This window comes from Topomyia yanbarensis, chromosome 2, assembly GCF_030247195.1.
Source record: "Topomyia yanbarensis strain Yona2022 chromosome 2, ASM3024719v1, whole genome shotgun sequence".
NCBI classification, from domain to species: Eukaryota; Metazoa; Arthropoda; class Insecta; order Diptera; family Culicidae; genus Topomyia; species Topomyia yanbarensis.
The window spans coordinates 241,307,404-241,331,835 of NC_080671.1; the positions used below are offsets into that span (position 1 = coordinate 241,307,404).

The 24,432-nt window shown below is 41.4% G+C and overlaps 1 protein-coding gene across 1 annotated transcript; it reads right to left on the reverse strand.

The window, feature by feature from the left end:
- Nucleotides 1–1,676: 1,676 nt before the first annotated feature.
- Nucleotides 1,677–2,839, reverse strand: LOC131682995 (general transcription factor IIE subunit 1-like). Its single transcript, XM_058964818.1, has 2 exons — nucleotides 2,198–2,839; nucleotides 1,677–2,140 (listed from the first exon to the last, which is right to left on the reverse strand). The coding sequence occupies exons 1-2, from the start codon at nucleotides 2,611–2,613 to the stop codon at nucleotides 2,074–2,076; spliced, it is 483 nt and encodes a 160-aa protein (XP_058820801.1). The 5' UTR covers nucleotides 2,614–2,839; the 3' UTR covers nucleotides 1,677–2,073.
- Between the last annotated feature and the right edge of the window lie 21,593 nt (nucleotides 2,840–24,432).

Consider the following 24,432-nt stretch of genomic DNA (forward strand, 5'->3'; position numbering starts at 1 on the left):
AGAGATTTAATCTTAAAAAATTAAGAATTCAAAAGGTTTCCTGTTTAAAGTTTAGAATTTAAAGTTTAAAGTATATATCAGCGGTTTTCGTACCACGGACCCCTTAGAAATCACACTGGGTTGCTGCGGATCCCCACATCTATTTTGTATGCTATCAATATGTCATTTTCAGTTTGTTAGGCAATATCTAGGATCCTAGGGCAATATAACTTGAAATTTCAATATGCCCTCGGAAAATATAGTTTTCTTCGCGGACCCCCGCAATGACTTCGTGCCCCCCTAGGGGTCCGGTTGAGAATCACTGATATAAAGTATAGTCTAATGTTTAAATTTTAATGTTTAAAGTTAAAAATTTAAAGTTGATAGTTGAAAGGTAAAAGTTTAAAGTTTGAAATTTAAAGTTTAAAATTAAAAGTTAAAAAACTAAAGTTGATAGTTGAATGTTGAAAGGTTAAATCTTAGAGTTCCAAGTTTCAAATTTAAAGATAAAAGTTGGAAGTTGAAAAATGAAAGTTGGAAGTTTGAAGTTTAACGTTTGAAGTTGGAATTTGGAAGTTTGAAGTTGGAAGCTTGAAGATTGAAGTTTAACGTTTGAAGCTGGTAGTTGGAAATTGAAAGTTGATAGTTGAAAGTTTGAAGTTGGAAGTTTGAAGATGGAAGTTTGCAGTTTGAAGTTGGAAGCTTGAAGTTTGAGGTTGGAGTTTGGAAGCTGAAAGTTGGAAGTTGAAAGTTGGAAGTTGGAAGCTTGAAGTTCGAAGTTTAACGTTTGAAGTTGGAAATTGAAAGTTGATAGTTGAAAGTTGGAAGTTGAAGTTGGATGTTTGAAGTAGAAAATTGGAAGGTGACAGTTTGAAGTTGGAAGCTTGAAGTTTAACGTTTGAAGCTGGAAGTTGGAAATTGATAGTTGAAAGTTGGAAGTTTGCTGTTGGAAGTTTGAAGTAGGAAGTTTGAAGTTGGAGTTTGGACGTTGGAAGTTGAAACTTGAAAGTTGGAAGTTTGAAGCTTGAAGTTCGAAGTTTACCGTTTAAAGGTCGAAGTTTGAAGTTGGAAGTAGAAAGTTTGAAGTAGAAAGTTGAAAGTTTGAAGTTGAAAGTTGGAATTTGGAAGTTTGAAGTTGGAAGCTTGAAGTTCAACGTTTGAAGTTGGAAGTTTGCAGTTAGAAGTTGGAAGTTTGCAGTTGGATGTTTGAAGCTGGAAGTTGGAAGTTGGAATTTAGAAGTTTGATGTTGAAAGTTGGAAGTTTGAAGTTGGAAGCTTGAAATTTGAAGTTGGAGTTTGGAAGTTGAAAATTGAAAGTTGGAATTTGGAAATTGAAAGTTGATAGTTGAAAGTTGGGAGCTTGAAGTTCGAAGTTGGAATTTGGAAAATGAAAGTTAAAAGTTGGAAGTTTAAAGTTGAAAGTTGGAAGTTTGAAGTTGGAGTTTGGAAGTTGAAAGTTGGAAGTTTGATGTTGGAAGCTTGAAGTTTAACGTTTGAAGTTGGAAGTAGGAATAGTCGTATTAGACATTCGAGCGCCATAAGGAACGAAAAATCTGAAAATGCACACATCACCCTTCTTCAATCCTTCTAACATCACAAAAGAGTCGGATACCGAAACTCACACACACTGATTCCACGAACGAAGACAGTGACATATATAAATTTCAAATCGAACGTTCATAATAAAAACTCAAATCTCAAGAACTAGGGGGGAATCTCTGTATTGTCAATATCCTTCTCATAGTCACTACTATCACTACTTGGCGCGTTGTTGATACCTAGCCCCTTGATGGCATCATTCGTTGCATTGTGAGAGCTTTGCTTCTCGTGCTATTGCAATACCGACATAATATCGTCGGCATCTTTACGGTTCCGTGCGGAAGAAATAACACTAGTGCTGTTAGTGACCACGGGGGGTTGTGTGGAGGTGAATGCAGCCTTCTCTAAAATTGACTCGACTGAATTTTCATCCACATCGTTCGTAATAACAGTTGATTCCGTCATACACACCGGACGATCTTTCCTATGTGTTGTGGTTTCCACTGCATCTGAATCACCAATGGTAACATCGACACGGGTTTCTTTCACAGCGAATCAACTGGTTCGCGTTGCTTCGCCGGACCATTGCTCATTTGAAATCCTGTTGGTTGGTTTGGCAATACTAAAACACAAAAAAATGTGAAGAAAATACTAAACAAAAACAATACTACATCCATACCCTCTAATAGTGTCAATATCAACCGGTACAGGCTCGAGAATTTCCGGAGCAAGCTTGATATTTTCAACTTGTCTTAACAGATCGTACAGCGGCTGTAATTGCTCGTTGAACTTGGCCAACAGTACGCGTGAATCTTTTTTCGGTAGTGCTGAACTGTCTTCCTCCACAGCACTGCCACAATATGTACGGCGGAATTCGCCAGATGCAAAATAGAACAACTGGTCTGCCTCCAGATCGGTAAAAGTCTTATCGCAGGAAGGACACTTGAAACTTACACGACTAGTGGCATCACGTTCCTCGGTTTCCATACGCTTCCGCATATGATCGAGCTTGTACTTGACGACGTTCACAAAGGTTTTATAATTGATGATATAGTAATTAACCTTTTGTGCTTTACTGTCTGGACCAGTTTCCATTTTTAATCGAACCAGCAGAGATTTTTAACAACTTTTGAGCAAATTTTCACTGTTGAGGGGTGATTCTGGCGAATATGGATGACATTTTGCGAATTTGACAGGTAGTGGACGAGAAAAAACAAAACGAGAACTACAAGAAAAACACTGGAGAAAAAGTCAGTTCTCATTTCTGATGTGCGTTACATGCTTGCATCCCAAATGCATGCATTCACATCGCTAGGTAAACGCAGCCTTAGCTGCAATCCTGAAAGTAGCGACAATTTCTACAAAATTTGTCCAAATTCACCAATTTTGCACTATATGAGCAGTATTTACTGTGGAAAATCGGAACCCATTCACATTTTGAGACAGACCACAAAAACAAGAAAATTCCACTGTTCCCCATACGTCATCGTTTCACAGTTATCCAATGGGTCTATAGACCTTTCTCGTCCGACCTAACCCCCTTTTTTCTTATTTTTATTCAAAATACTACACATTTTTAAGAATATTTCCGCTGAAATGAGACTTTTTAGAGCTATCGTGATTTTTTAATGATTTTTTTTTAAATTTGAAAAATGCAAGAATGTTGAGTATTTTTTTCACCATTGCAAGAATGGTGTGACTCAAAATATGTGTTTGGGCAGCACTGTTTTGTATATTTTTCCTTGGCTTCCTGGCAACGCGGCAAATGAAGTGGTGAGTCGCGGTACAAAGTTCATTGGTTATGTAAACAAACTAAAGTGAACCTCTCGGTGGAGAACGTTGCACGGTAATGTTTAACCTCACTTTTTTGACAGTTCAAAGAGATTGTTTACATGATCTTGGAATTTTTGTTGATTCGATCATAGTATGAGAAACTTGGTTTGGTTCGCTGCCAAATGTTAACACTTTCCCAACAAGGTCGCTCAGCTGTATTTTTTATTTGATGTCGGCATCATACATTGTCCCGTTAAATTTAACATTTTTACTTTTCTTGTACATGATTCATTGAAGAAGCAAGGAATTTCTAGCCAAACATTTGAAAAAGGCCTACTGCCAAATGCAAACAAATCGAATTTTGATGTTCTCTATTAAAATCCTGGGACAGAACCTGTGGATAGATGTTTTCTTTTTCTTTTTTCTGTTCATTTTATCTCTTGTCTTGCATGGCCACTCTTTCTTCCTCACATATTTTAAATGGACTGGCTACATTTGACAGTCCCCCCTGACTGCATTTGACGGTTCCCTTTGGCTGCATTTGACAGCTCCCCCTGGCTACAATTGACATTAGTTTTTTTCGTATCCACACGTTCCGTCCCAGTTAAAAACTATCTATCTGGCCACGTACATAAACATAACGCAACAATGGATTATGAAGAATTTTGATAATGGTTTTATAACAAATTATAAAAGAGCCTGGCTGATATAAAAGTCCTAACTAGCAATACACTTATTATAAAATGATTATAAAGGATTATTGTAACTGATTCCAAAAGGATTATAAAGGCAGTGAAATACGTACTCAATGAATTAAGGGGTGTGACTGATGTAAACAATATGCGCAATCGAACTAAATAAAACAGTATTCAATTTTTAAATAGAATTATAATGAATTCGACCAAAACTTCTTTTGCCTTTTTCTCATTTTCAAATGTTTGGGTAGAATTTAGATTATTTTATCGTTGTTGCGATCAATTTCGTTTGGTTTGTTTTGTTCACAATGTTAGTCGCAGAGCATTTTGGTGATCTATGGCAATTGATGACCTTTACACCCCATACTAGGTCCGCTCCTGTTGCAGCTGTTTCGCCCTGTCCGGCACCGAGTCAACCGATGGTCCAACCTGCGCCTCACTCGTCTGTCGCTATGTCAATGGCAGGGACTTGGCAGGCCAACATTTCAGCTACGGTTGGTGGTGTTGCTGCAACCGGTTTGCCTTCGGCCACGTTGGACATTCGGCTAACGGGAATATTCAGCGATTCCGATTCGAAGGAAGCAGCGCCAGTAGCAGACTGCTTTGGTTCAGCAATACGCTCCGGTATCGGACGAAGCTAACACTCCGACAGGACGAAGGTTTCAACGAGGGGCTCAGGCATAAGTAGCAGAGTCCTTGCACTTCCTGCTTGTCGAGTGAACAATTCCGACGAAACCACTGCCGCTCTCGCCAAGTTTGATCACCGTAATAAGTGCGACGTCAGCGGTATAGTGCCAGGATTAGTCGAGAACAGTGCCAGGACTGACTTGCCAACAGCTACAAGATTAAATAGCAATGCGATTTTAAAGTGACCATAGTATAACGTAGAGGCTTTAGCCAGATGATTTATTCAGCAGAATAAGATAGCAAAATTACCCAAAACATAAGACCTGGCTGCCGAAGTGAATACACACACATCATCACCTACATAGGCAAGCAATATTGGAACGCAGCGGAATTCCTCACAATGAATTGATCTCGTTAGGTGAAATTCCACGAAGTACAATTTTCATAGCACAATTTAGTCGACCGAAATTGTAGTCCTCAGTCGAGAGAAAGACTGATAGAGTAGCAGCAGCTAGGAATTTTCTTTCGAAAGCTAGCAGCGGTTTCGCGTATCCTGCGCTAAGTAGAGAGCGTTAAGACAGATTTCCGAAACATGTCAAGTGCTATCAGATGAGAAAAAACGTCGCATCTATGACCAGTACGACAAGGACGGTTTGCTGACCAACGGTTCCGTCCGGTACCACCATAACACACGGCACCGGTGACACATATATATTCACAACATACTAATTACTTATCCTTCCGAAAAAGTAAATAAATTGACTATGCAATTTATCATTCGCTGCCTAGTTATTTCCTGCCAATTTGAGCAAGACAGCAGTTGCAGAAAGCTTTATTGCGGTGCAAAAATGATGGCAACTCGGGATATAATATAAATTTACATATAATTTCTCCTCCCTGATATCACAGAGAACAGACATCCATGATCGAATAAAAATATTTAAAAAACGTGTGTAAACATTTGAATTAATATACGATAAACACTAGCGCCGCCAAACCAATTTATCCCAACTATCCGTCAAATCCATTCCGGAACCGGTTCGAAATCCTAAATGGATTCAGTATGGATTCTTGCTCAAAGAAAACAACCGATTCCGACTCTATCGGTTGATGCATTTTAACTGGAATTCATGCTGGAAGTCCGAACCGGTTCCGGACTAGTTTGACTGGGTAGAGAAATAACCGCTGTCAATTCTGTCGAACTCAGCCACAAAAACATGACGACAGTAGCGCACCTGGTTTGGATATCCCAACTACCTTCGAAACCGTTAGAGATTTTACACAAGTTGAATGCTGAAGATGGACGTCTGTTCTATGTGCTGATATTCTTCCAGAATGTATAATGCTCTGCATTCTTATCACTCCTATCCAATCCTTCTTACTCCTTATCGTCAGTGCCGAGCACTGTTTTGCATTTGCCGGCTAAATCAACGACAATGCGATAATCGTCAATCGACGAAACTTTTGCTGTAATGGAACTTGAACACGAATAATAAATAATTGTTCCATTCGAAAGCGATAACCTTGTTGTCCTCATGTTTGCAGCTATCATACGCTGGTAGGCATTCTGACCAACGGAAACGTTTTTCGGTATGGACATTGAACGATCATTTCAACAACTTATCATCGACCGAATTCGTTACCTATAAAGTACAGGTAAACTTCACCACCTAAAAATGAGTAATAAATCGGATCATCTTGTTAGGACTTAACCCACGAGCAAACAAACAAATGTGTACAAATCCTTATCCATCATCCAGAAAGCAATCGTTTTATAGCCCAATGCTTGATCTTACGATTCAGCATATGCCACCGGGTTTTGCATCCAGCGCCGATTGGTCAATGTATTTATGGGGTGACATTACGCATCTCGAAACGAAAGGTTTATTGTATTCAAGCTTGTGTGAAAAGGTCGATTCGAATTGGTTGCATAATGTGGCACCAGGTTCCCATTGTTCCAATCCTCATCCCTCTTGAGTTGATAGTCTTTCAAAGAGCATCGAAAGTATTCAAGTAATGTAAATTTTAAAAGTCCATGTAAACAAGTCTTTGGTAAACAAGCACACTGAACTGTCAGAAAAGTGAGGTTATACATTTTCATGCAATGCTCTATGTTTTTGACAGGTATATGAATGAATCATTTCAGCATCAGTGATGCCAGGTCTATTCAAACAATAGCCTGCAGTGAAAATATAAAAGTCTGCAGATTGCTACAAAAATCTTCAATAAATTTAACATAGAAATGTAGTATGTATATATTTTAAATGATCAAAAATGTTGAAGGCTTGTGTACAAATTGGCTGGCATAGGCTTTGTTCTGCTAAATATTTGTAATCTGCAAAACATCTGCAGTGAAAATGCAAAATCTGCAGATTTACTAATATATATGCAGATCTGGCATCCTTTTAGTATTCCCCACAGGAAATTCATCCAAATGGTGTAAAAATACGGGGAAACAAGGCAAGATAGGTATTCAGAATATGGGGTTAAATGAGCAGCTTGCACTATTTTTGATTTTTTCAATAGTTAGAGGTACCAAATCATCGCGGCAATCAGCAGTAACGAATTGGGGATAAAAAAGGAAGCATCCTATCATATAAAATTTTTTGACGAGAAAGGTCTATTCACGAAAATTGTGAAATTACACAGAACCATGACAAGTTACCAAAAAGCTTTGTTCGCGGCAAATGTTGAGCATAAACGTGCCATTTGAGCCAATATATTCTGATCCTATCTCCCACTAGCTGGTAGTGATTTACAGAAAAAAGATGTTTGCATGTATTTAAACATTCATGCAAATAACTTGGTTTACGGATTTAAGAAGATGTTAGCTCAATTGACTTTCCGATGGCCCATTTCGTGTACAGTGCCAGACATGTTCCGAGGTCATCGTTCCATCAACTAGCCCCGCCTTACTGTAATGTTTGTATCAATTGGATTGTAACATTACAGTAAGACTTTCGATTCCATTTAAGCAGGAAATCGACGCGTATTTAGTATATTGGTTCAATTTGTATATACAACATAACATATGTGTACTAGAAAACTTACCATTTTTGCAGTTTTCTACCTTCATTTCTATCTCCCATTTATGTCTCCTTTGACTCTCATCCACATTTTTTGAATTCCTGCTTATTTAAGAAAGAAAAGGGGAAATACTAAAAAAGAACCGGTAGACTCCGTGTTTTCCTCGCAGCGCTTTCGTTTCTCTTAGTCTGGTTTCACTGCCTGTTGGACTTGTGTAAGTTGTTCCATTGGAGATCTTCAAGGGGCTGTAATTGGAGGAAGATCCGACTTCTATCCAGAAGTATCAGTTTTTCACATTAATAGATTATATGTGTGCACTACAAAACAATTCCGTGTATAATGCAACCATTTTTTGAACATTTATATGTACATATACACACATATACACATACACACACCAAAAAATAATGAAACCCAAACGACATGCAAACCAACACGAATGCAAACCCACAAAGCTTGAATCAAAAATGTGATTGACAATTAAGTTGAATTCCATGCACTCAATGGAAGCATAAAAAAGCACATGACCTTACACCCCCGTTCGTATTATATCACATGTCATCCACTCCACAACAATACTGGATTAAAAATACATTAAAGTGCACTGGCATCTCGTTCAATGCAACTGTAATCTTCAATCAACGTGTAAAACTACAATGAAATTCGTCGAAGAAAGCACGACAATCTATGTGTATTTGTGGTGGAATGCAATTTTACATTTATATTCACGCTCCAAATACGTGCATTAAAATAAATTCAAAATTCCATTTTTTTTCTGTGCATATATACATACATAGATACACACATGTATACATAAAAAATATACACATACATTCATACACACATACATATACAAATACCTACATACATATACGCATTGTAATACATGTATACATATATACACACATATACACAATTACATACTATACTCGAGTTGAAGGAGGACCCCAAGATTAACAGTTCAACTATACCAGGATGATATCAGGACTGTGAACGAGCTGAAAGGTGCACTGAAGCTGCATTGGGGGAGTTGCACATGACGATCCGGTTAACTAAGGAGACACGGTACCGTACCGAAATGGTAGGGTATAAGAGTTCTATGCAAATCATTTCACACACACACACACACACACACACACACACACACACACACACTAATTGGAGGTTTGTTTTCCTCCAGCTGTCATATATAAAACTGTCAGCCAATTTAAACGTTAGAAATAGCTCTCGTAAAGTATTTATAATGGTGTTGAAATGCTCTATTTCGCCGTAAAACTTATTCGGGGGACGTACAATTCCGGTTGGTTATAAGCCAACATGAAAATAATTCGACCGAAAAGTTATTTTCGATTTGTTTTCCTCCATCTATGACAGGTGGAGGAAAACAACCGTTGAACACACTAATACAGTTACAGTTTGTCAAGTACTCTATACAAATCCTATCAAGCAGCAAGTGTCACCCCGGCCAAGCAAGGGTCCAAAAAGCACCGCTACGTAACCTATCATTTACCACCTCATACACGAAATCAACCGACAAATGAGTACCGCAAAATATAGCCAACTGCGAGTGTGTTGATAAATGATCAACGAAAAGAAAAAGAACAAAGACCTACATATGCATCCCTTCGTTCTGTCACGCGCACAGTCAATGCTTGTCAGACGCTAGTCAGCAATCAGCATTCCATGCCGAATGATTCGAAACGCACACATATACGAGCAAACCTGCAACGGGAGAGTGAAAGAGACTCGCTCCCCAAGCCCGTCCGAGCACACATTCGACCCACACCAGTGTTTGTGGGACATTGTCGTTGGTTCTACATGCACGATTGAACGACATAACACATCGTTTTCAAACACCAAACGTCGATTGAGTCTAACAGTAAAATGCAACGGCAAGTGTGCCGATGATCGCCAAACACACAATCAACAAGAGTCCATCCATGCCACTACGGCTCAATCATCAAGCATTCAATCAAACATTCGCAAATGGTTCACACCATGCAAGGTCGAAGGCAAATGCACACACTGCCGAACAGCCAGCGAAAGAGAAAATAAAAGAGAACGTACCAGTCAAAAAGTTGGGACACGAAAGGGCTGGGTGTGCGTGTGTGCCACCACACGACACGGAAGGACTGGATGACTCGAAAATGGGCGCTGCACACTGTCGCTGGTGTCACACACACTCGCATGCACCACGTATATAAAAAACAACACGATACACACATTACTCCAAGCACTCACATCGATTGAGCCGAGGGGCGATCTCCTTCTGTTTAAGTAACTCGCACCGATACGGTGCCGATATTGTTGATATGAATGTATGTTAATATGAAAAATAAACGTGTACTTATCGTTTTGCTGGTACTTAATGGAGCCAATTATCGCCGTTGATAAGGCCGAGAGACATCGGGTGTAAACATACAGCCTCATGTACGCATATATATTTCGGATTTAGGAACACAAACCAAAATTTTCTAATAGGCGCCCCCCACACAAATTTGCTGACGATACTATTTTGTCACTGTACACTTTCGACATTTCGGAAAATAATGATTTTATGCCCCACACTGGAGTATTTCAATCAAACTCCAGTTTCAGCATTCGCAGGGGTCTCCCTTCCACACAATAAAACACCACTTCGCGTTCGAAAGTCACGTTAACACTCGAAAAAACGGTTCAATTAACGAATACAAAAAACAAGCCAGCTATCGCGCCGCCGTCCTGCCAGCTTCCCCCAATTTGCTATAAATAACAATGGACTAAATATTTATTCAATGAAATAATGTTTTTCATTGCAAATTTACTCAGGCTATAACAAAACAAATATTCATTAAATGAGATGCAGTTATCAGATCTCTCTCATAATACATCAACACGTGTAAAGAATTAGAAATTGTGAAATATGATGGAATGAGACGATTCTGACCATGAATTATTATTTTATTGCGAATGTTTCATAGTTCCTGCTGATCGACTGTTACCCTCTCTCCCCTACACGCACAAACTATGTTGTTATAAGCACTTGGACTATTTAAAAATCTTGAAAAAATTGAATATAACCGCACACACCAATTACTGATTCAATTTTTTATAAAAGACAAAACTATAATGACGTGGACATTATCCATCCCCATGGACTTTCTCGTGACCCCTACCCTTTACAAAATTGTCCACGTGGTATATGAATGGCCCCTAAGGTGATTTTTGCGAAATATAATGCGGTCGTCGCGATCCGCCTTGTCATGCATGCGGCTGTTGAGTTTTTTCTTTGCAGGCTACCAAGCAGCCATTTTTCATGACATAACACCAAGCACAAATTTTGCTAGTGTGAAAAGGCACGTGGTTTACACGCTTTCACAATTCTTTTTTTCTTTCGGGTCGCCATATTGATTTTGGGAAGCCTTTCAGTTTACACGCTTTCACTCTTTCCTTATTTTCGTTACCGCATGGGGGATTCTAACTGGATTTTTTTTAACAATAACCGGCCGGATCGCCAATGTAACTCTGACCGAGATTCACGCTTGTATGGAATTATTAGATTTTTTTATGTGTGATCATTTATCATTATTCCCGAAAATGTGGTGGGGGAGCGGAGTTACCCTATATACACCCCTTCCTTCCCTCTGACTATGTACCAGCGTGGACTTCAGTTTTTCACATAGGTACATATATTGTGCAACTAATGAAGAATGATGTTCAAAATGCCTTTTGATGGTACAGTCGGGTCTCCTACTACGCGGATTCCTACAACGCGGCTTCCTACTGCGCGGTACCCGCGTTGTAGGATACCCATAGCTTATGGGATTTCGACTAATTGGGGCTGTGGCCGATTATTTAGTCTGTGTCAACATGTAGCGCCATACTTCTTTGGTAAAGTTGTTGTACTCACTTGAGCCTACAACTTAGAGTAATTGGGTATCCAATTAGTTGAGAGCTATGCCGCCAGGGGTGCTATGAAGAAAGAGTAAATAAATCGAAATTCTCGTCGTAAATTCGACTATCATCAAATGGATTTAATGTCAAATATATCAAGACCCTGATTATTTTGAAAGGTGTTGTCTTCGGAGAATTTATAAAAGAAGTCCATAGCTTCTGGATTGTAGAAAGTATAACTCGCAATTGCCCCACCAGGCGGCGTTAGTGCTAATGCAAATATTCAACACATTTATTTATAATTAATTAATATCAACAGACACAGTGTGGTCCTAATGATAATTTCTTAATCTATTTAAAAAGTCAAATTGTAATCTGCTACGTGGAATGTGAAGATCGAACTCGGATGAAACTCTGTTGAAGGTCCGCTGCAAACCAATGATGGCACCGTTTACTCCATAGTTAGTCCGGCGAAGAGGTAATCGGAGGAATAAATTATTGCGAAGGGCGCGAGGGCGAACGTTCATGTTTATCGCACTGAGAAGCTCGGAACAGTCAATTCGATCTTGCAAAATATCCGAAATCGTCATAGTACGGAATAGATCCCGTCGCACTTGCAATGTATCGAGTCCAATAAGCAAACCCCGGCTTTAACTTGGCAGCTGGTGTGGGTTGCTCCAAGGCAATCGATGAAGGGCAAACCGAACAAATCTGCGCTGTACTGTCTCAATTCGATGGACACCGCTGAGATAATGAGGGCTCCACACAACTGAACAATATTCCAGAGTTGCTCGAACGAGTGAGCAGTAGAGAGATTTCAAGCAGTCAATATCTGAAAAGTGCTTAGATATTCTCATTATGAACCCCAAACAGCGTGATGCCTTTGCGACAATATAGCTGATATGCTGTTTAAACGTCAGTTGTTCATCGAGAAAAACTCCGAGATCTTTGACGCAATTCGCTCTGTCAATTGTGGATTCAGCTAGACAGTAATCGAATCGAATTGGCGTTTTTTCCTCGAGAACGTAATGACCGTACATTTCTTGGGGTTCAGGGTCATTCGGTTGATCTCGCACCATTCCGCGAAGGTTTCCAGTTGGCGTTGAAGGAAAGCTGCATCATCAGTATTCCGGATTCTATGGTATAACTTGAGGTCGTCGGCGAAAGACAACCGTGGTCCTTCTAAACAAAAGTTAACGTCGTTGAAATACAGAAGAAAAATCAATGGATCGAGATGGCTGCCTTGCGGAATACTAGATGAAGCAAAGAACTCTTCGGATACACAATCACCTATCTTGACTGCTAGACGACGATCACTGAGATACGATTGCATCCAACGAAGAATATTAGTACCAAAGCCAAGTCTATCCAATTTTGCCACTGCAATAGCGTGATTAATCTTGTCAAAAGCAGCTGAAAGGTCCGTGTAGATAACGTCAGTTTGAAGGCCGTCCGACATAGCATCTGTAACATATGTTGTGAACGACAGAAGATTCGTAGATGTTGAACGTTTCGGCATAAATCCATGCTGAGTCTCGGAGATATACTGTTTGCAGTGGCTGGAGATGGGTTCCAACACAGCCATTTCAAACAGCTTAGGAACTGCGCTTAGCGTTGTAATACCACGGTAGTTGTCAACTACCTTTTTATCACCTTTTTTGTGAACTGGAAACATGAAGGAGGATTTCCAGAGTTCGGGAAATACTCCGGTTGTTAGCGACAATTGAAACAGATGACAAAGAGGTTCAATTAGACCGGCAGAGCATTTTTTTAGAATAATAGTTGGTATACCACCTGGACGCATTTTTTTCGTGTTGCAGAAAATTGGGTCTTTTTCAATTTTCGTTCAATGTCGGAGTGTGGTATTGAAATATCCTTTTGATACTGAAAGAAATATAAAATGTGTGTGTGTACGTGTGCAATGGGTGTTCTTGCAGTCACAGGTGTTGGCGTCACAGACTGTTCCGGAATCTTGCGGGATCACAATTGCTTAAAGTTTTTCTCCGCCCTGGCAAACAAAGAGACGACAATGGAAAGCAGCCGGATTGGGCACGCAACGAACAATCAAATTCAGTTACAGGCCGTCGTCCTACAGCGAACTACCCGGAAGAGGCGACCGGAGGGATGTCGGTGCGCAGACTATTATACGGGCTGCTGGGTGTCCTAACACGCTGGAGAGATCCATGCAATTTATTTTTTGAATATTTATATAATCGACTTTGAAGCCATTTCTCCGAATATTCAGTGTTAGGATAGTAGATATAATTCCTACGACTACGAGGTGAATAGCACATAGCATTGCTACATTCTGTATCGTTGTTGGGTGTTTCACGGAGTTAGAGCGGGTCACGGTATAGGCCATAATAGTTGGTATACCACCTGGGCCTGCCGAGGTTGAAGCCTTCATTTTGCTAATCGCCAGTTGTACCATATTATTGTCGATATTGATAGAGTTCAAAGACTGGTATGATTGAGGTACATTGAGAGCCGCGCGTGAAGCCTGGGTCGGTGTCAGTTTCTCGTTGGAGAAAACACTCGCGAACTTTTCAGAGAATAGTTGGCAGATCTCCTGTAAACTAGAGCTCATACGTCCTCCATAGCTCATCGTTGAAGGCAACCCGGATTCCTTTCTTTGCTCGTTTACATGCTTCCAGAATGTTTTAGGTTCGGACTTCAACTTACGTTGCACGTTTCGCAAGTAATCGGCATGGCAACGCTTCGATGTCTTTTTATAGACTTGGTTAACATGAACGTAGTGTTGTCGCAGCACGTAGCCCCCAAACTTGGAGTACTTCTTCAGAGCGGCTCTTTTAGTCGCTTTAACCGTCTCAGCTCGGCAGTGTGCCACGCTGGGTGCTTAGATTGAAGGCCACTTCTTTTGGGTACATAGCGATCGATAGCATAGCTCATAACATTGGAGAAGGTCTGAACTGCAACGTTGACATCATCATTGTCGAGAATTTCAGTCCAGTGGATATTCGACAAGAAATCAATAATGCTATTATAGTTGGCTTTTCTAAAATTATAGCTGACGGTGACAGAAGCATTGCAGTCATGCTTCACTCGAATCGCTTCAAGCAATATATGCAGGGGAGGGTGGTGTCTAACAGACTTTACCAGGAGAAACGGTGCTGCCGTAACTTTTGGCGCGTAGTCAGATTTGCTCTAAAAACAGAGATCAAGGATTCTGTTGTTCTCGTTCACCACATTATTCGTTTGGCGCAGCAGATTTAGACTGTAGCAGTCAAGCAAACTGGTGATACCAGCATGAAAAGATGACAGTTCGGGATCAGCGACCATAAATCCGTCAGAAGCAGAGCGCCATTTTAATCCGGAGAAATTGAAATCACCAACAATCAGGATCTCATCAACCGGGCTTGCTTGAGCGGAAATCCGTTCCAGTGACTCAGTATGTGAATCAATCAATGTCGAATCGCGAGTGCGGTCCGGTGGAAGATAAACCACGCAAAGAAAAAGTGCGTAGCCAGCCAGTTTGATTCGCACCCACACCTGCTCGACACAGACCCCCAAAGTATCGTCAATCAGTTGCGCTTTCAATCGACGATGGATAGCCACAAGTACCCCGCCGCCGGTAGCCTTGAGACTGTTGCGTGAGCTGCGATCAGTTCGAAAAACATCGTAGTTGGCACCAAATGCTTGCACTGACAGAGTGCTATCGCTAAGCCACGTCTCTGTGAGGGCGATTATGTCGAAGCATTCATCCGAACTTGCTACCAAATAATCTTCGATTACTGAATTCATACCACCGGCATTCTGGTAATATATTTGTAAGTTTGAATGCCGCGATTGATTGCCGTTGGTATCGATTTGGAAGACCCCTTCACCACTCCTGCACACAGTACCGGGACGACTGGTGAACGCTGGCTGCAATGGCTCGACTGTGGCAGGGGGATCAAGGGATTCCATAGTGCTAGCTGCAGTGCGTCCCAGGGTGCGATGAGTCATACCAGCATAGCATAGAGTGCTTAGTCCTTCTGTGATCGTTGTAGAGAATGTGCTATGAAGAGACGAACTCGTTACGATGGGATCCAAATTTTGTTTTTGACATTGAAGATTCACAGCGGCGGTAGAGTTGTGTTCATCAGCAGACTGTAAGTGAAATTTACATTGAGGGCGTGCAGCATCTTGTATTGCTTCGGAAGGACATATACCCTTCTTGGCTTTACCTGACACAGAAGAAATCGCCGATTCGGCAGGTAGACCTAAATCGCTCGCCGGGATACAAGAAGTTGGACAGATGAGTTTATCCGGAACAGCTTGGCGCTACTGTCCACCACCAGATGGATTCTTCTCCGACGCAATCCTGATGATAGGTCGTTGGATTTTTGAAAACACATGTCAAAATAATTCTATATCTCAACATCGTGATTAGATAGAGTAGTACTGACATCAGTAAAGTTGTTCGAGAGGTCGAGGACTACCCAACGGTAACAGATTAGTTTGGAATACTCTCAGTATGCGGCGCTAGTGAGCGTAGAAGCTTTCAACATATGGTAAATTATGAAATATCTCAAAAGTCTAATAACTTGGTAAAATGGTGTTTTCGGCAAAGTTCTCGAGGAGATCAAAGGCTACTAGATTATGGATAGATTAAATTGGAATGGCGGCACTAGTGAACATTTCTTTCAAAGCATATATCTCGATATCATGATCATTTGGAAGGGTGGTGAGCTCTGTCCTACGGCGAACAAATTAGTTCAGAACTCGCCCACTAGATGGCGCTAATGAGAACGAAACTTTCATAACATTATTATTTCTAAAGCCTGATAATTTAGTAAAACGCTGATTTTGGTAAAGTTCTCCAGGGCGACAAGTGTTGTTTGACAATGTATAGAAAAAAATTCGATTTTACCCACTAGATGAAGCAAGTGAGCACGAATTTTTCCTTTCAATTTCTGCATCTCAACATAAAGGCAGTTTAGAAGGATGGTGCTTTCAACAAAATTGCTCGAGTGGTCGAGGATTACCCAACGGTAACAGATTAGTTTACAATACTCTCACTATGCGGCGCTAGTGAGCGTAGATGCTTTCAGCATGTAGTAGATAATGATATATCTCAAAAGTTTAATAACTTAGAAAGACGGTGTTTTCGGCAAAGGTCTTGAGGAGGTCAAAGGCTACTCGATTGTGGATAGATTAAAGTTGAATGAACCCGCCAGTTGGCGCTGGTGAGCATTATTTTCATATCCTGTATCTCGAGATCATGATCATTTGGAAGGGTGTTGTCTTTGGCAATATTCATAGACAGGTCAAGCTGTGTTTTAAGGCGAATAAATTAGTTCTGAACTTGCCCACCAGGCGTCGCTAACGAGAATGCTACTTTCTCAACATTATAGATAAAGTACGATAAGTAGGAAAACGCTGTTTTTGGTAAAGTTCTCCAGGGGGACAAGTGCTGTTTGACAATGTAAAAAATATTTTGGATTAATCCGCTAGGTAACTAGTGAGCACGCATTTTTTCTTTCAATTTCTGCATCTCAACATAAAGGCAGTTTAGAAGGGTGGTATCTTCAACAAAGTTGCTTGAGAGGTCGAGAACTACCCAACGATTAGTTTAGAATCACTCACTGCGCTAGTGAGCGCAGAAACTTTTAGGACCTGGTAAATTATGATATATCTCACGAGTGTAGCTTAGAAAGATGGTGTTTTCGGCAAAGTTCTTGAGGAAATCAAGGGCTGCTCGATTATAGATAGACTGAATTGGAATGAACCCGCCAGGCAGCGCTAGTGAGCAAGCTCTTTTTCAAATTTTATTTCTCGGAATCAGGATAATTTGGATGAGTGGTATCTTTGGCAAAATTCATCGACAGGTTGAGTTTTATCTTATTGTGATCAGATTAGTTCAGAACTCACTCATTGCTAGGGAGAATACAATTTCTACTACGTAGTAGCTTAAGTCAAAAGTTTGATAATTCATGAAAATGGTGTTATCAGATTAACGTGGATTTCAGTTACTAGGTGGCATTAGAGAGAAACAAAATATTTACGAATTTGAGCACCTCAAAATCATGACAGTTTAGAAGAAGGCTTTCTTCAGTGAAATTCATCGGTAGTTCTAGAGCTGTCTGATGATGGCAGATTGGTTTTGAATACTTTCATAATGCGCCAGAGAATGGGTTGATGAATTTATCCTCTTATCCGTTTCGAGACTACTTCAGAAATTTAAATAAAATTAACAAGAAGCCCTTATTCTTTCTCAAAAACTTTTCCGAAAACACCATCTTTCTAATTTATTAGACTTCTGAGATAATTCATAATCTACCATATGCTGAAAGCTTCCACGCCCACTAACACCGCATAGTGAGAGTCTACCAAACTAATCGGTCACCATTGAGTAGTCCTTGACCTATCCAACAATTTTTTTGAAGACACCACCTTTCTAAACTGCCTTAATATTGAAATGATTAAATTAAAAAAAAATGCGTGCTTATTAGTGTCAACCAGAACACGTGTTTACTCGCGTAACCTAGTAATTACCATACTTCAAAAAAAGATCTACAATATTCTGAAAGTTTTATCCTCCTTAGCGCCGCCTAATGGGGGAGTTCTAAACTAATCTGTTCACCGTAAGGCAGTACTCAAACTGCCGATGAATATTACCAAAGACATCACCGTTGCAAATGATCATGATCTCGAGATACAGAATATAATATATACTTGCTCACCATCGTAACCTTGCGGGTCCATTCTAATTTAATCTATCCATGATCGAGTAGTCCATGAGCTCTTCAAAAACTTTGCCGAAAGCGCTATCATTAGACATTTGAGATATATCACAATCTACCACATGCAGAAAGCATGAACGCTCACTAGCGCCGCATAGTGAGAGTATTATAAACTAATCTGTTACCGTTGGTTAATCCTCGACCACTGGAGCAACTTTGTTGAAGACACCACCCTTCTAAACTCTCTTTATATTGAGATGCAGAAATTGATAGGTAAAATGCGTACTCACTAGTTACCTAGCGAGTAAAATGGAAATTTTTCTATACATTGTCAAACAGCATTTGTCGCCCTGGAGAACTTTACCAAAAACGGACATTAGAAATATGTCTGAACTAATTTGTTCGCCGTAGGACAGAGCTCGACCTGCCTATGAATATTGCCAAAGACACCACCCTTCCAAATGATCCTGATCTCGAGCTACATGCTTTGAAAGAAAATGTTCACTAGCGCCACCTGGCGGGTCCATTCCAATTTAATCTATTCATAATCTAGTAGCCTTTGACCTCCTCGAGAACTTTGCCGAAAACACCACTTTTCCAAGTTATTAGACTTTTGAGATATATCATAGTTTACCATATGTTGAAAGCTTCTACGCTCACTAGCGCCGCATAGTGAGAGTATTCTAAACTAATCTGTTACCGTTGGGTAGTCCTCGACCTCTCGAACAACTTTGCTGAAGTCAGTTCTACTCTATCTAATCACGATGTTGAGATATAGAATTATTTTAACATGTGTTGAATATTTGCATTAGCACTAGCGCCGCCTGGTGGGGCAATTGCGAGTTATACTTTCTACCATCCAGAAGCTCTAGACTTTTTTTACAAATTCCCCGAAGACACCTGCTTTCAAAATAATCAGGGTCTTGATATATTTGACATTGAATCCATTCAATGATAGTCGAATTTACGACGAGAGGTTCGATTTATTTACTCTTTCTTCATAGCACCCCTGGCGGCATAGTTCTCAACTAATTAGATACTCTATAACTCTAAGTTGTAGGCCCAAGTGAGTACAACAACTTTGCCAAAGAAAGTATGGCGCCACATGCTGACGCGGACGAAATAATCGGCCACATCCCAATTAGTCGAAATCCCATAAGCTATGGGTATCCTACAACGCGGATTCCTTTTTCACGCCCCCAGTTAATCGCGTAGTAGGAGACCCGACTGTACATCAAGGTAGCGACAGCAACTATGTTCATACACGCTGGGCATAACGGTTATGTTCGCAGGTAGTTGCCTCAGCTTGGAAAGCTTGTTTTAGCTTGGACGCAATTACCTGAAACAGTACACAAAAAACAGAAATTCAACTGACTTTATTTTGGTTTTACCTAGTTTTTCTTTAAAACATTTCAATAAAGGAATGATTTTGACTGACATTTTTTCAATTTATGTATACTAAAAGTTGAAAGTATAGTCCAAAATTGTCAAAATCATTCTATTTCAGATTTAGTCGATTATATAGCAAAATGTCAATTATTAAGAAATGTAATATGTAATATGATAATTATTTTTCATCTTTTGAGATTTCAAACTAGATGTGGAATAAGTATGAAGTTTTTTTGTAGTGCTGGCTGACCGAATAGAAAAAAAATATACCTTTCATAGGGTTGCCACCCCTCCGGGTTTGACCCGTACACTCCGGTTTTTGGGAGCGATCTCCGGGTCTCCGGGTTTTACATCAATTTCTCCAGGTTTGGTGGGAAGAAGCATAAGTTAAATTTTTTGGAATTAATTGTTTCTTTACAAAATATTTAAAAAGTCTAAATTAACTATCACTCTGGTTCAGATTTAATTTTCCCGACTAACCCTTCGTTTCAAGGTGGCCAAGAGTTCACCAAATATTGCTAATTTCTTTCACAAAGCAATGAAAATTAAAAACAAATAAAATGTACTACAAATTAACCTTCAGGAAGTCGCGCTAGTACACTGAGTGCACGCTGCTCTGAAAATCTAGCGAAATCGTCTTAGGGGACCAGCGGCTGCTCGTTCGATAAGCCATATACGCGACTTCCGGAGGGTTAAGGAAAGTAATATTTCGCAATGTGCAACAATTGAAATTATTTACTACAATTTTACCAAATCATTTCACTCTTAGTGGTGCTTATCACCAGCTGCACTAAGGTTTGGCAGATTTTTTCTAATCCAACTGACCAGGTCAACATCAAACGAGTTCTTGCGGTGCTGTTGCTACTCCAGCAGCGATCCTTAACTGGACTAGGGAGGTGAGTTTTGCCCCTTTGTTGCGAAATTAAAATTTGTTGGTGACGTATAACCGACACCACATAGTGTGATGTCGCAGCTCTGCCTCCTTCTCCTGTTAATTGTGGAGGAGAGCAATGCTCGTTCGAACTCCACAGTGAGAGTAGCTGGTGCTTGTGTATTCTTAGCATTTAGTCGAGGAAGTGAGATACTACACCACATTAAACCGATAAAACTGTTCTCAAGCGTGAAAAATTTACAGTTCTACTTTAACGTGGTAATAAAAAGCGATTAAAGTGCTCTAAAACGCCTAGCAATCGCTTTGATTCCAATTTCTGTCTCGTTCCACTCAAAATCCACCACCCCCCAGATCAGTGAAATAATCCTTAAATACCTTTGGCTATTTCGTCTCATTTAAGAGTGCAGTTTATAAAAAGATAGCATTATGAGAAACATAACTCTGTATTATATTTACGTGTGAATTACTGGCATACGGAGTATTTCAACAATTTAATTCCATACCTTCATCCGTCGGTAGTTGAAACAAAATGGTTGGAATATCCTATGTTGTATTTTACGATGAATTAGTTTAATTCAATAATGAGATTAGTTGAATTCCAGTCGTTTGTGTCTTGGCTGAAAAGGTAGTGTAACGGCATATGCAATTGTGTCTTTTCTTACAATGGAGAATACAGTTTACGTACTTGCCTAGTACACGTGCTATTGGTAGGTGCCAAGCTACCACACGGGGTGTACCGGGGGGTTGTCGGGCTCAACCAGGGGGCCATACCGACTAAACTCCATTAGGCTCTGCCATCTTTCCCCAGGAACTACCTTTCGGCATTACTTCTGGGGGGATGGCCGTACTTAACGTACTCGCTCAATCGTGCCTGACATTCGCACTCACGCACGCCCAACATTCCTCTGCCACGCCTCGAGGTGTCAGTAGCGATAGGCACCAGCAATATTTGCTACGTTACGACTCTCCCATCTCGGCATGGGCAGGAACAAAAACAAGCGTTAGAAGCTGAGACAAGCATTTCAAGCTTTAGCTCAGGTAGGCTTTTTAAGTTTTGTGCTAGGCTGAAACGTCCGTGTCCAAACTGAAACTGACATCATCAAACCAACAGCTTTGGATTATTGTTTTCAACCAACATTTAATTCGCCCAAATATTTACTAGACGAAATCAAAAACTCAACTAATTTTTTAGTTGAAATTGTGATGAATCGGTTTTCCGTGAATATGGTGATTTCCGGCTTAGCGAGATTCTCTACAACTTAATCAATATGAATATTTTCGGAATGGTTTTTGACGAGTAGGAGACAAATGTCGATGTTTGACGTCATTTTGAAATTCTAGATGGCGACTTCCGGTTAACCGAAATTCCCGAATGAAAAATCTGGGCGATCATCCAAAACATCCTCGAATATGAGACCTAATCATAAACCAGCGAAACGTAAAATATTTTTACGTGTTCATCCAGAAGAGTGCGGTGAGAATGGAAGTGGGAGAAAAAAGAGATGTATGTAATGTGAGTTGGGGGTTTTAATTGATTCAAATTTAACACATTGATAAAATTCATGTAAATTCAACTGTTTTTTTTTACAATGGAGAAGACCTTTATGTCCTAGCCCAGTACACGTGCTAACGGTAGGGTCCAATCTACCACACGGGGTGCACTGGGGGCGTGTCGGACTCGAATGGTGACCAGCCATTAATACCGACTAAACTCCATTGGGCTCCGCCATCATTCCTCCCAGGAACTACCTCTCGGTATTACTTCTCGGGGGATGGCTGTACTAATTGTACTCATTCACTCTCACTCACGCGATCATACATCCTGTATGAGGCTTACTTGGGTGCTCTCTCAATCACACTTTGATTCACTCTCAAACACTCCCACATGAGGCTGACTTTTGTGCTCACCTTTTACGTTCCATGCGAGGCTGACTTGTGTGCTCACCTTACTCATTCCTTGCTAGGCTTACTTTTGTGCTCGCCCTACCCATCCATGTGAGGCTGACTTGAGTGCTCACCCTATCACCTGATTCACTCTCAATCGTGCCACTCTATTGTACCTTTGTCACTCCCTCTGGCATCCCATGTGGGACATTTTTCTTAGGCCCCACTTCTGACATACCATGCGAGGCTGACTTTTGTGCTCACCTTTTTCATTCCTTGCTAGGCTGACTTTTGTGCTAGCCTCTACCATACCTGTGAGGCTGACTTTTATGCTCACCCTTAACATGCCGTGTGAGACTGACTTGGATGCTCACCCTTTCACTCCTCTGCCACGCCATGAGGCATCGATAGCTTAGTTCCAACATACTACGCTACGACCCTCCCGTCTTGGCATGAGGCAGTCCACTTATATGCCTATACACTCACTCTTCTGTCTTGCTTCGGGGTGGCTGGGTTTACCCCTTACGCGGTTGCCATTCGCTGCGCCAACCTACCTCGGCATGAACAGACCATTCACTCTCTTATTTTGCGCTTGGCCTTTTTCGCTCCAACTAACCAATCACTAGTTAGCTGTGCCCGCCGTCTGTTGCTCGGTTCGCCAGATTACCTGTAGCCTACTGGCAATCTGGATGGTAGCAGCCGAGACTGCGTTCCACTTCTCCACCGTTTGACACATCCGCTGAATAAGGGTATCCGGGGTTCTGTCCCAGCCACAGACGTCAAGCATTGCTCTTCTTTCGACGTCGAACCGATGACATACGAACAGTATGTGTTCGGCAGTTTCATCTACACCTGGGCAGTCCGGGCAGACTGGGACCTCCGCGTGTCCGAACCTGTGGAGGTACTGACGGAAACAGCCATGGCCTGACAGGAATTGTGTCAGGTGGAAGTGAACTTCCCCATGGGGTCTTCCCACCCAGCTCGATATGCTAGGTATCAGCCGGTGGGTCCACCTACCTTTCGAGGAGTTGTCCCACTCACGCTGCCATCTGGCGACCGAGGTCACCCTGGTGCGCTCGCGGGCTCCCCTATTTCCACGTAGCTCAAAGCACTCCTCATCTTCCCGAATGACCAGCCCGACTGGCATCATGCTCGCTATCACGCAAGATGCATCGTGTGATACCGTGCGGTAGGCAGATATCACTCTGAGGCACATCACGCGGTAGGTGCTCTCCAGTTTCTGTAGGTAACTGGTTACCCTCAGTGCTCTTGACCATGACGGGCCGCCGTACCTGAGGATAGATACGGCAACGCCTGCCAGTAACCTACGTCTACTGGCGCACACCTTTGAGCTGTTGGACATCATTCTCGATAGTGCCGCAACAGCAGTCGACGCTCTCTTGCACGTATAGTCGACATGGCTGCCGAAGGTCAGCTTGTCGTCTATAATGACTCCGAGAGACTTCAGACTTCGCTGTGAAGTGATCGCGACTTCTCCCACATGGATAACTGCATGTTGTGCCGACTTGCGGTTGTTGACGATAACTACCTCCGTCTTATGATGAGCGAGCTCCAGGCCTCTCGCGCTCATCCATTCCTCCACCGTGCTAATCGCGTGTTCTGCGGTTAGTTCTACCTCAGGAATTGACTCCCCGTAGACCTCCAAGGTTACGTCGTCGGCAAAGCCGACGATCTTGACCCCAGGAGGGAACTTCAGTCTCAGAACCCCGTCATACATGAGGTTCCATAGCACCGGGCCTAGGATCGAGCCCTGCGGGACTCCGGCGGTAATCGGAACCCTTTTCTGACCGGCATCGGTCTCGTATAGCAGTACGCGGTTTTGGAAGTAACTTTCCAGGATCCGGTACAGACCCACCGGTAGGCTAAGCCGGTGTAACGAGAGCGCGATGGCATCCCAGCTTGCGCTGTTGAATGCGTTCTTCACGTCAAGTGTCACTAACGCACAGTATCGAATACCTCGCCTTTTTCGTTGGATCGCTATCTCGGCAGTATTTATCACTGAGTTGAGAGCGTCCACTGTGGACTTACCCTTCCGAAAGCCAAACTG

What these genes read in the sequence shown, in the direction of transcription:
- LOC131682995 (XM_058964818.1), bottom strand. Translation starts at nt 2,613, where the DNA reads ATGGAAACTGGTCCAGACAGTAAAGCACAAAAGGTTAATTACTATATC. An exon ending in GATATTGACACTATTAGAGG is followed by an intron (nt 2,141 to 2,197) that starts GTATGGATGTAG and finishes TTTGTGTTTTAG; the next exon opens with TATTGCCAAACCAACCAACA.